This window comes from Piliocolobus tephrosceles, chromosome 2 (genome assembly GCF_002776525.5).
Source record: "Piliocolobus tephrosceles isolate RC106 chromosome 2, ASM277652v3, whole genome shotgun sequence".
NCBI lineage: Eukaryota > Metazoa > Chordata > Mammalia > Primates > Cercopithecidae > Piliocolobus > Piliocolobus tephrosceles.
In genome coordinates, this window is record NC_045435.1 from 150,689,099 (window position 1) to 150,702,668 (window position 13,570).

The 13,570-nt window shown below is 38.6% G+C and overlaps 1 protein-coding gene across 16 annotated transcripts in view; it reads left to right on the top strand.

Annotated features, from left to right (window-relative positions):
• Positions 1-13,570, top strand: part of TBC1D5 (TBC1 domain family member 5) — a 606,671-nt gene that overhangs the window by 573,284 nt on the left and 19,817 nt on the right. For all 16 annotated transcript variants that reach the window (XM_023207336.1, XM_023207339.1, XM_023207341.1 and 13 more), the window contains one exon: positions 5,392-5,491. In XM_023207336.1, the coding sequence (XP_023063104.1) occupies positions 5,392-5,491 (100 nt within the window). The remainder of the gene's footprint in view (positions 1-5,391; positions 5,492-13,570) is intronic.

Here is a 13,570-nt window from a genome sequence, read left to right on the forward strand (position 1 = left end):
TATTTCCTTATTATTTTGTCTAAGCCAAGACTCTCCTTCTTCAGGACCCCTCAAAAATACTAGAAAACCTCCTTTCCTTTCCACATACACAAATTGAAATCATCTTCCCCTTCCAGAACTGTGAGAAGTCCTCTCTCATGTCTCTTTTACAGAACTTATCTTATACCTCTCTTGGCTTTCTGTGCAGGTTTGACCATCCTCTAAACTTTTAGAAATCAGAGGCCATGTTTTAGTCATTATTATATTTCTCATAAGGCCTAACACGATGCAAATGAACATCATTTTTGAATAAATTAATATGTGAATAAATAATAAACTATGAAAGTTTGTCCTCTTTTTAACAAAGAAGTAGCAGGAATACATTGAACTATTTAATAAAATTGATACATTAAATTTAAACAACTGAGATACATAACATTTAAATAGAAGTATAATGATGCATCAACTATTTGGGGCAGAATGATAGTAGAAACACCACTTATTGAAAAGCAAATTCAAAAAACGATTTCTTCAGATTATTTAGTCAAAAAGAAAATCATTCAACAAACAACAAAACAACATAGCCAGTCATATCTGTATGTTTTTGAAGGAAAACAATTTAATAAGCAATTTGGCATTAGGACTCAGCATTACAACTGGTGAATCTCAGGTAAAGGAAACTGAAATATGGGATCGTTCATGGGAAGGATCATAGTAATGGAGCATAGGAAGGAATTTGTACACAGGGAAGAAATGAGAGTAGCAGGCCAAGTGACTTGGGTGCTCAAAGAGCTATCTAAACCTTAGCATACACTTCCAGAGAATGTGGCTTACAGAGGAGTAGACCATATTTTATGTAGGAGATAATGAGAGAATATACCTCAGAAGTTTGTGTGAAGAGTAAACATGTTAATACAGCAAAGCTCAGTGTCTGGTGTATTACAATCAATATAAAGGGATTTGATGCTAGTTATTTTTCTCTTCTGATAGAGTGGCCCTCATCTTCTGGTCCTTTGCTATAGGGCACCAATTACGATTGGTGATGTTGCACGCTGCAGTCTACACGTGGCCTAACTTTATCCTCCTCTATCAATTTCTTGCCTTGCACATTAATTTGCTATCCAGAGCTTAAGACAGTGATGGGCTCTTAAGCTAATCTTTCTGGGCTAAGCTATGTAAAGGTTTTAAAGCCAGAAGCTGATGTTTTCCGACAGTGAATCATAAAACTCTGTATTTAAATCCATTTCACTGTCTGAGCTTGATTATAAAAAATAATTTTTTTGAAGAAAGAATAATTACCTTTATTGAGTGTCTGCTCTGTGCCAGATGCTGTGTTTTCCATATGTTCCCATTTGTTCTCCCCCAATCCTTCCAGGTGGGGTTGAATAGACCAAGAAATTAAGGAACTTGTCCAAGATTATACAGCTAATAACTGAGAAAAAGAGGATGTGAACCCAGGTGTGTCTATTTCAGCATTCCTTTGTTCCCCACCCTATGCCCTCCTATAATGGAAGGCAGGACATACACATAAAAGTAAATATAATAAACATTTATCTTCAGTGTCTTGTTTACACATAACAATTACACTAACTGGTAACTGGTTGGTTTCATAAAACCTCAAGGCAATTAGCCAAGCATTTTTATTACAGAGGACCAATTTAATGAAAACACATAACTAAAGCTGTCAATGTCTAAAGCATTGTTAGTTGGGAGGAGTGTGGAGGATGAGAAAAGATAAAAATGTAGAGTCAGTTCCCACAGTTTTAGAAGCTTGATTCTTGGCTCTTTCTTTTATCTGTAATTATATAATATAGTGAAGAATAAATGACAAGCCACCCTTTTGCCTCCAAGTGATTCCATTTCTATTTATAAAGTCTGAGTGATAGTTGAAGCGTTTAGAAATGTTTTAAGATTAAGCAAACTCTAGAGGATAATACACTGATTTCAGACTACGGATGAGGTTCTTGGTACCTCAGCCTGCTTCAACCAGAGTAGTCCTCTTTTATCTCACATATTCGGCTTTTATATAACCATCCCTTTGAAAAATAAGGTTTAACTGATTCAAAGTTGCCTTTTTCCATGTGTTTATATTGAGACAAACAGATTCTGTTTGTATCAAGATCTACTTGGGGTTTAGGTATTCAAGATGCACTTCAGTGGCTGCCACCAGAGCCCTAAGCAAAAATTGCAAACTTGGAAATTTGTGTTTTTATATCCCTGCATATTCGCCCAGCAAGTGCCCTGGACTGCTACACTCTTAGGACTTCCCCATTAACTATACAAGTTAGAGGGCCCCAGTCTCATCACAGTCTTTATTACAGCAATGTTCCTGCTAGAGGAATAAAATGTTTTGAGAAAGAGGCCCTCTTTAAGCTCATACTTTCCACCAGCTGTTCAACACCTCACTGCCAACAGGCTGTGCCTACGTCCTCTAAAGCGTGTCTTGTAAGTTCTTCCCTCCCAGTTTGATTTCCTTTGCAAAAGAAAATAAATCCATTCAGGTAGGAATGACTGCCGAGCATCAAAGCTCCCAACGGCTTTCGTGTTTTAAAAGAAGTGGTGGCTAATCCAAATTAAACTAATGCGTGGAGTAAATAGAGGAGAAGTTTTTAAGCCAAGAAGCACTGCATTCCTTGTGCCCTTGGTCCACTCTGGCCTGTCAGCACCCCAATTGGTAGCCACTTGTAAGGCGAAACACAGGCCATAGATTGGCCCTGTCTTTTTAAAAGACCATCAAACTCGGGCCTCAGTACAGTTCTAGACTCAGCTAATTGGGGTTTGTGTCTGCCACAAACTAAAAACGTTAATGGTTCAGTAGAGTAGACCGGGACCATATAACTTTCTTATTCCATTTACTAGTTTGTAAGTTCCTTGGAAGCAAAGCCTCTAACTTTTGCATTCACCTGAGAGTACTGAATTTAGGTCCAGAGTGGACAGAGAATTACTTAAGGTCCCGTGACTTATTAATGGCAGGACCAGGAATAGAATTTACGTTTCCTCATGCCATATGCTAAGTTAATGTTGTTTTCATTCTGCCTCTATTTCTGTTGTCTATTGCTGCATAACAAACCTACTCCAAAATCTAGTACCCCCATCATAGGTCTGTGGATCAGGAATTTGAGCAGGGCTCAGGCTCTTCTTCTGCTCCAGGAAGGGTCTTGACTGGGTCACTTACTGGGCCAGCTTCAGCTGGCTCAGGCTGAAAAGTCCAGAAAAACTTTATTCACATGTCTAGAACTTCTGTGCTTCTCATGTGCCCTCTTTTTCTCTGTATGTTCCCTCCTTTCTTTCAGTATTGTAGCCTGAACTTCTTTACAACATGGTAGCTAGCTTCTAATGAAAGCAGAAGCTGGCAGGCCCCTTCAACTAGCTCAAAATTAGCAGTTTGACTTCAGCTACATGCTCTGGATCAATGCAAGTCATAGACCAGTCCAGATTCAAGGACAGGGGGAATACATACTACTTCATAATTAATAAAGCACCATGCATAGTCAGGGAGGGAAGAAATTGATGGTGGCCATCTTTGGAGACTAACCACAACCATTATTAAACAGCAGATGTAGCCTTCTTTCTCTAATTCCTACAGTTTCCTGTGACAACCAGGGAAATTCAAGGCTGTGCAGAAACAAATGAGAAAAAGAAGTAGAAAAAAGCCCTGAAACACCCCATCCTTTTCTACCTTAATGCTCAGCTGCAGAGTTAGGAAGACAACCCCACCTCTCCAAAATTACTTCTAATTATCCTTTGGCTAAGCTTCTTCTGGGAGTATTTGTTCTTATTTGAGTATTGGAGGAGAGGCTACTACACTTGTAGGATATATAAAGAACATGGTTAGTGCTGCTACTACTATGTCTATTTACTTTTCTTTCTTTTTTTTTTATTTTTATTTTATTTTATTTGGAGATAGAGTTTTGCTCTGTCACCCAGGCTGGAGTGCGGTGGCATGATATCAGCTCACTTCAACCTCCATCTCCCAGGTTCAATCGATTCTCCTGCCTCAGCCTCCTGAGTAGCTAGGATTACAGGCGCTTACCAACACTCCCAGCTAATTTGTTGTATTTTTAGTAGAGACAGGGTTTCACCATGTTGACAAGGCTGGTCTCGAACTCCTGACCTCAAGTGATCTGCCTGCCTCTGCCTCTCAAAGTGCTGGAATTATAGGCATGAGCTATCGCACCCAGCGCTACGTCTGTTTTCTGTGTCAAGTGTTTCAATGCCTATTCCTAAGAGCTAGCTCTTGAGGCAGCAGTTAAAAACAATAATTTGCAGTGCTACATGTGCCTATTGTTAAAATGGGATATATCTACAAGTAACCTTTTCAACTATTAATTTCCATGTACAAGTCAAATTATACTCATTCTCAAAGAGAAAGGATACCTTAGTAGGTTTTTCTTTCCTTCTTTTTTAATGATGCAGAGGATTCTTATGCAAAAGGACAAGTAGATCTAAGACTGGAAAATCAATTTTGTAGCCTATTCCAGCTCTGGCAATATCCTTTCTTTGTATTCCAGCTAGCTTTGTTTAGAGTATCCTAAATGATGAGGATTATTCTTTTTCTCTTAAAAAAAAAAAACAAACTCCCATAATCTTCCAGATTTCCTTGGGAAACTTTTTGCTTATATTATCTTTTCCTTAACAACAACAAAAAAAAGGACTTCAGCCTTTTGTTACAGTTAGATTGTTTTTAGATAATTTAACTTGGATAATTATTCAACCCAGAGTACTTTTTCCTAGAAACAAACAAATAAATGAAATATTCTAGTATCATATCAAGAGAGAGGAGCAGCAATTTATGGGCTGCTGGGGCAAAACTTTTCCAAGCGCTTTAGGAAATCTCACATGTTAAGAAATTATCAGATGATCATTGTCTAGAAAATGATGAGATATGTCTTTTTCTTTCCTTTTTTTTTTTTTTTTTTTTTTACAGAGTCCAGGTTCCAGGCTTAGAAATTTGTCTTATAAAAAGGGGAATCTTAGGTTTTGCAAATGTGTGAAAAAGATGCAATGTTTTTGTACCAACTGCTTAGAAAGTATAGTTCACTGAAATCCAAATTGCCCTCTTAATTTGTGTTGCCCAGTGCTTATTGAAGATATAGTGTGCTTTTTAAATACAAGGTTGTATATGCAAATCTATGCAATGCAAGATTGTATATGCAATCTAACTGTAACTTTACACATGGCCTAAAGCTCGAATTCAATTAGGAAAAGTCCAGACGTTTAAAATTTTCCATTTTCCCCTTTTTTTATTTTGTTGGCGGTGGCAGTTGTGATTTTGTTTTTATTTGCTGTTTTGATTTTTCTAGGTTTAAAAAGGTATCATGTTTCTTTAAACTAGTGGGGATTTTAGAAAACTATGGGGATTTTATTTGACAGTCTCTAAAAAATTTCCATCTGTTTATCCCTTCACTTTAGGAAGAAGAATTAGAAGCCCAAATTTCCTTCCTTCAAGGACAGTTGAATGACCTGGATGCCATGTGCAAATACTGTGCAAAGGTGATGGACACTCATCTTGGTAAGTGAATTACTTTGGCCCTGGGAACGATAGCCACTAGCATTACTTTGTTCTAGGCCCTGTGCTAAGCTGTTTACATGAATTACCTTATTTAGTCCTTACAACAGTCATATAATAGAAGTACAATTACTCTCTACATTATATAGATGAGGAAACCAAGGCATAGAGGGATTAAGAAAATGCCCGAAGATTATATCATTAGTAAATTGAGTGGAAATTCAAAATCAAGCAATCTGACTATAGGCTGGATGCGGTGGCTCACAGCTGTAATCCCAGCACTGTGGAAAGCCAAGGTGGGAAGATTTGAGACTAGGAATTTGAGACCAGCCTGAGCAACATAGTGAGACCCTGTCTCTACCAAAACAAAAACAAAAAAAAAAAATTTTTTTTTTTTTAATTAGCTGGGCATGGTGGCATGTGCCTATGGTTCCAGCTACTCGAGAGGCTGAGATGGGAAGACTTTGCTTAAACCCAGGGGTTTGAGGTTGCAGCAAGTTGTGACTGGACCTCTATACTCCAGCCTGGGTGACAGAGTGAGACTCTTTCTCTAAACAAAAAAAATAAAATTAAAAAATTCTTTAAAAACAATCTGACTACAAATCTCAACTCCTGTGCCCTTTGTAAATATCTGTTTGCCTCAAACCAAAATGAAATATTGAGTTTTCAAGATCAAATAATCAGCTATACTGCTGTGCCAGCGTGTCAGTAATCACTAATGTGATTATTATTTTGACAATTCTTTGTTTTTTTATAAAAATGTGTTTGTTAACCACCTGCCCGAAATGCATGACCTTTTCTTACTTCTGACTGTGCTTATATTCTAAGAAATGTCCCAGTTTGAAGTTCTTTTTGCGTGTGGGTCCTGCACGTCACACTGGAAAGTCTTCAGGCACTGCTCTGCATTTGTAAAGGTTCTATATTGCGTATTAGAGATACGTTATGCTGACTCACGCATGAATCACTTCAGTAACTCCGTGCTGCTTACAAAAGCTTCTGTCGTGCACCATTTTACTATTTTTTTTAGACCATTTATGGGCAGCCTTTGTTTCTTCACTGTCCAGTAAGATTGATAATTTATGAATAAATTAGGAAACTAAGACATGTACTCATGGAAATGGCCAATGTGCTGCTCTGTAGTGTCAAGAAATGGCAATCCCAGGTATTGTAAGAAATTGGGATGCATCCCACCTGTGAGGAGAAACCAAAGAGAATCCACCAAAGCCTCTGGGGCCTTTGTTGGAGGTAAACTCTCTGCCTTCAAACCCCCCAACAAGCTCTAAGCCATTACAAGTAACAATGGCTGTCATTTGGGTATAGCCTAAACCATACTGGTGTCAATAAAATAATAAATGTTCTCTTAAAAGATTTGGAGAGATGCTGATCTAAGTGGCTGGCTGCCTGACAGTGTCTTATTAGCAGCTGGCTGTGTCCTGTTCTACCCTCAGCCGTGTTCCTAGCATCTCAAGCACTCCTGCAGGGAAAGGGCTCAAGAGGGAAAAACAGCAGGAGAAACCCTGGTAGATGATCGATAGGGTAGTATCTGTCATCACAGCAAGAAATATTACCCCTGTCACATTTGATCCACTCTGTTTATTAATAAGCTGCTTGACCATCATTTTTAAAAATTCACATAGACCTATAACCAAGTCTCCAGTTCAGTCACTTACCACTTGCAGAGTCCAGATAACAAGGGTGAGTTCTGGTATAAGGAGACTTTTTATTCCATAGCTTAGCTTAGGGAAAGAAGTACAGACTCCTGCCCTTAAAGGTGCCACCTCACTTTGGGGACAGAAAACAGAGGCTTTTAAAGGGGGACTTGGCATGAACAGCAAATGAGGGAAGGAGCGAGCAGGTAAAGGTCTCTGTCAGTGGCTTCAGTGCCTTATCTTCCAGGTGGTTAAGCTGGTGCCAGCACAGGCAGAGCTACGTTATAAAGTGACTGTTGTCTGAGATACTCTCAGTGGGGGGAGAGTTTCATCTCGGGCATACTTGAGGTTGTAAATTGACTGTTGTCTCAAAGAAATCTCTGGGTGGGAGAGATTTCCAGTCCAGGAGCTTCTAAGCAAGCACATAGTTACGTAAGCTTACCTCTCTGTAGAGAGTGTCTGGTAAAGGGCAAGTAAAGGTTGCGTTTAAAGAGCTAAGTAGGAAATGGAGAACAAGGCAAAGGGAGGAAAGAGAAAAGAAGAAAATAGTAATTAAAAAAAAAAACTCATTATCTTTCTCTTAGGAAAATGGGGGTAATAAGTTACAGACCTAATTTTACATGAATCTTATATTATCTAATATCATTGCACTATAAAATACATCAGAAAGAACTAATAAACAGATAGTTTATATAATTGTATATGACTAATTATGGTTACTTATTTAAATATAATTTTAATTTTAAAATGAATGTATAGTTTTTGCTTTTCTGTCTACTTGGATGACCTTTGCGTTACTTGACTTTAGTTTTCACCAAAGTAAGAGAGCAAAGAAGTGATGGGGAGAAAGATTTACTGGAACTCTACAAAATCCCGTTAGGAAATTTCGAAGTTGTTTGGTACACATAGCAGCTTTTAAAGCAGCTTTACTTAAGCCTCGGAATTTTCAAACAGCTTTTGCTCTGACTTTGTTCTTTCAGTCAGCACTAAAAGAGCATTTTTCTCATTGCATGGGAGGGGGAAACACTTTAATTAAAATGGAAAGAAAAGCCTATACCAGCTGTGAATTTTCAACTAACCACAAAACTAGATTTGTTTTTGTGTGTATGTTTCACTTTCAGCCAGAACTCGTTCACATAGCTGTTTATTTTTTTTCCCTCACATAAATAGCATGACCGCGTTTTTAAAGTGGGATTGAGGGATGCTACCAAGAATTCCTGGCCCCAAGACCCACAGATGCATTTCAGTTCAAATGTATAATATAACAATGGTTAATTAAAAGATGCTCCTAGATTGTAGGCAACTTTGATTCTAAGCAAAGATTTAAGGAAAACATGAAGATTAAGTTGACTTGATGCTCTTGATTTGTTCTTTAACATATTGTGGCTTCTTAAAAATTATTTTAATACCCTTATTTTTTCCATGATGTATTTCTCTGATTATTAGAGAACAAAATTAGAAGGACTAAAATATTCATTAGTAAGGAATTGAATATAATACAGTATAATGTAATTCAATCTTTATAAAGATTAAATTATTTATTAACATAAGTAGATGTTAGTGATAGAGTATTAGGTGATAAAAACAGATGGCAAAATGGTATATATTTGGTATGAAAATACTGTGACAGTGGTTGCCTAGGTAAGAGGAAGATGATAGAGGGACTTTCCAAGGGACCTAATCTTCTATGCTTAGAAAATAGAAGACATGCCCTGAAAATCTGTGGATGGCTTCAGTGCATGTAACTAGCACTCAGGGGTCAACCTGTATACACAGCAGGCAGAGCCAGTTGTAAAGGTGGTGAAGTGATGTCTGAGAAACAGACAACCTCATGTGGCATCAAACAGATCTAGGGTTGAACCCAGGCCCTGTCCCTTAGCTCAGCCTGCTTATGAATGTGTCCTCATATGTCAACACATGTACTTGACATTTCCATCTATCTTGCCAGTTCCTTGCCAAAAAATATTTTTAAACCCTAGTATTGGGAATGGCCCAAAGTGGGTATTAAACACAAGTCATCTCCTCTTTCCCTTTAACTCTTTAACTGTCTCTTCTCAGGGAAGAATCTGAGAGACTCTTCCAGCCCATGGCCATAGAGCTGAATAATAACTTGTCCAGGGCCTGCAACTGGTTAGCTGAAGAGCTGGACTAGTACCACATTTCCCAATGCCCAACTGAATATTCCTCTATCAAATGATGCAAAATGATGCTGGAACGTGGAATGTGCTAGTTCTAAGATGAGGTGCATGAGCTCCTTGAGCAAGAATAGCTATGTCAGAACTTAATGATGCCTCTGGGGCACTTATTGACATAAGGGCTGCTGAGCCTCCATTATGCACTGGGGTACAGGCTACTGAGGTGGCTGTGAGAGCTGTCTCAGAAACTTACACTAGAAGTTACTTCTCCGGATCCTTTCCTAATGTTAATTATTTTCACAAAGTTCCATTCATATCAAGAGAACTCCATAACACCTTATATTTTCTTTCCTTTCTTCTTTTTTTTTTTTTTTTTTTTTTGGTATAAATGTAAGGGGTACAAATGTGGTTTTGATACATGTATATATTGCACAGTGGTGAAGTCTGGGATTTTAGTGGGACCGTTACCCAAATAATGTACATTGTACCCATTAAGTGATTTCTCATCCCTCACCATCCTCCCACCTTTCCGAGTTTACAGTGTCTATTATTCCACACTCTACGTCCATATATACACATTATTTAGCTCCCCCTTATAAGTGAAGCCATGCAGAATTTGTGTATTTCTGAGTGGTTTCACTTAGCATAATGGCCTCCAGTTCCATCCGTGTTGCTGCAGAAGACATGATTTCATTCTTTTTTATGGCTGAATAGTATTCCATTTTATATATGGAGCACATTTTCTTTATCCAGTCATCCGTCCATTGCTGGACACTTAGGTTGCTTCTCTATCTTTGCTGTGAACTGTGTCACCCTATGTTTTTGTCACACGTGCAATAAGTCTCTTAAAATGTCAAGTACTATTCAAGGCTGTTTTTATAACTGATAGCAGAAAAAATATGGGGAAAATCTTTTCAGTTAAAAATTATTTAATGACATTTGTTCAAATGGCCCTTTAATTATAGAGATAATAAAACTGACAGGTTAACAGTATTTCCTCACAGTTTTGGAACCCAAAACTAGAAGGCCATTTGTGTTGCCAAAACTACCAAAATTCTAATTTTATTACCTCCAAGTGATGGAATTACTTGAATTCAAAGGTTTAGAGACAAGAATTGAAAATATGTTTTATTAAACGTAAACTTTTCCTGTCGGCTTTAGAAGAGGTTTTTTACATGTTGATTTTTCTGTTGCTATGGTTACTCCCCTTCTTGTCACCCTGACAGTGAGTTGAAAGCCATTGACAGTATTAATCTCTGTGGCTGAGCTTAGGCTATTTTTAGATATGCCATACTTCACACATAATTGCACGTGGGTGAGCAGCCTACGCTAGTCTGATCTGTGAGCAGCTGGGCTGAGCTGCCAGCTGTTTGCAGGGAATCCATGAGCTGCTCATCCTTCTGGGCTCTAATGCCCATACCCTCCTGCTCCCAATGGAAGTGTTTCCATTCATCTGTTTGGTATTTGGACACCTTAGTTTCCAGCAGCTTGCCCTTTCATTGATGAATCATACAGATAATGAGATGGTTAAATGCAATTAATTAAGGAAAATTTGATTTCCCGTGCTTCTGTTGAGAGTACTGTAACTCATAGGATCTTAGAATATTAAAGATGTAAAAGCCCTAGAAATCAACCTTGCTGTTCTTTATTCGCAGATGAGGAAGCCAAGGCCCAGGAAGGGTGAGTGACACGGCCAGCTAGCTGGCAATGAGAGTTCAGACCTCAATCCAGTCCTTGGCTTCTCTTTCACTGATAAGTCTACTGAGGCCACACTTGAATCAGTAGTAGGATTTCAAATCTTATGTTACTTTATTGCACCCATCGTAACTGATGTTGTACTTGTCATAATATTTATGCATGAATTAGCTGAAAAAGGAGGCCAGTTTTGAACATCAGTTTATTTGCCTCCGTAAGAACCTTATAAACTTAATTTTCTGATGTTTATAAAAACAACTTTCAATGAATATCTTTGGAAATGTTCAATAAGGCAATTAACAAATGACATTTGAAAAAGTGAGAAAGAAAATGTGATCACCAGACAGCTTTCTCTCTGTCGACTACACTATGTCATGATTATTTTAAGAATTTTAACTACTGCTTTTTATTGTGGGTAGCAGAGTCCTCTATAGGAGGAAAGGATACACTTCACCTGAAGATCTTGTTAAAAATAAAGATTCTGGAGTCCGATGTTGGAGGCACGAGCCTGTAGTCTCAGCTACTGGGAATGCTGATGTGGGAGGGTCACTTGAGGCCAGGAGTTTGAGGGTACAGTGTGCTGGTCATCTGGCCTGTGAATAGCCACTGCCCTCCAGCCTGTGCAACATATCAAGATGACATCTCCAAAAAGGGAACCCTGACCAGCGTGGCCATGCCATAATCCTAGCGCTTTGGGAAGCCAAGGAGGGAGGATTGCTTATTGCTTAAGCTCAGGAGTTCAAGACCAGCCTAGACAACATAGTGAGACCCAGTCTCTATTTTAAAAAAAATTAAAAATTAGTTGGGCATGGTGGCACATGTCTGTAGTCCCATCTACTCAGGAAGCTGAGCTGGGAGGATCACTTGTGCCAGGAGGTGGTGGATGCTCATGCCACTGCACTCCAGTCTAGGTGACAGAGCAAGACCCTATCTCTAAAAAAATAAAGAAAAGAGAACCTTTGTTCATTGTTGGTGGGAACATAAATTGGTACAACTACTATGGAGAACAGTTTGGAGGTTTCTCAAAAACTAAAATTTGAGCTAACTAAAAAATATGATCCTGCAATTCCATTCCTGGGTATATACCCAAAAGCAAAGGAAATCAGTATATTGAAGAGATACCAGCACTCCTATGTTTTTTTAGCACTGTTCGCAATAGCTAAGATTTTGAAGCAACCTAAGTGTCCATCAACAGATGAATGGATAAAGAAAATGTGGTACATAAAAAGAATGGAGCACTAGGCCAGGCACGGTGGCTCACGCCTGTAATACCAGCACTTTGGGAGGCTGAGGCGGGTGGATCACGAGGTCAGAAGATCGAGACCATCCTGGCTAACATGGTGAAACCCCGTCTCTACCAAAAATACAAAAAATTAGCCAGGCATGGTGGAGGGCACCTGTAGTCCCAGCTACTCAGGAGGCTGAGGCAGAATGGCATGAATCCAGGAGGTGGAGCTTGCAGTGAGCCAAGATCGCGCCACTGCACTCCTGCCTGGGCGACAGAGCAAGACTCCATCTCAAAAAAAAAGAGTGGAGCACATTCAACCATAAAAAGAATGAGATCCTGTCATTTGCAACAACATAAATAGAAGTGGAGATCATTATATTAAATAAGCTAGGCACAGAAAGACAGACTTTTATGTTCTCTCTTATTTGTAGGATCTAAAAATAAAAACGATGGAACTCATGGAGATAGAGAGTAGAATGATGGTAACACAAAGGATAAACGCTTGAGGTGATGGATACCTCATTCACCCTGGCGTGATTATTATGCATTACATGCCTATATCAAAATATCTGATGTAACCCAAAAATACATACACCTACTATGTACTAGCAAAACTTTAAAAATAAAAAAAAGAATTTAAGATGCCATCTCAACAGGATTCCGATACAGTAGGTCTGATGTGGGACCTGAACTTCTCCATTTCTAACAGACTTCGAATAACTTGCTGTTACTGGCCCTTGACAGATTCTGAGCAGTAAGGAGTAAGAGAACTTAAATTATTTAGACTGGATTCAGCTAATATATTCATAAACCTGTTAACATATTCATAACCCCATTCTTCAAGCATGTGTGCACCTAAACTTTGTGGACAGAGAGCCCACTACCTCGCATAGCATTCTGATGTAGCCTGCAATCCTCTGAAATTCAGAAGTTCTTTTTCAGCCTCCATCACCTTGTTCTAGTTGAAGTTGTTTGCCTCTGGTTTTATCACTGGAAGACTTGCAACAATTGGTCAGCATCTTCCTTATACCAACCCTATACCTATTTAGAAAAACTTAGCAAACTACACACTACCTTATCCCTCTTCAGGCCAGGATGCCACCACTCCAGTAATGGGGCCTCAGTACAGACTGTCCAGCTTTTATCATTTTGCTTTCCATTTTCTGGTTCTTTCCCTTTTTCTTATATGCTTTTCCACAGGAGGAACCCAAATTGAATTATTTTCTTTCTTTTTTTTAAAAAAAATATATAATACCAAGTCCATCATCTTTGGTAAACTTACTCTGAATTCAAAGTGTATCAGCATTTTGGTTTTTCTCTCTTTCTCTTTTAACTGCTCTATGTAGATATTGCAAGCTATATCGAAGGGTGACCA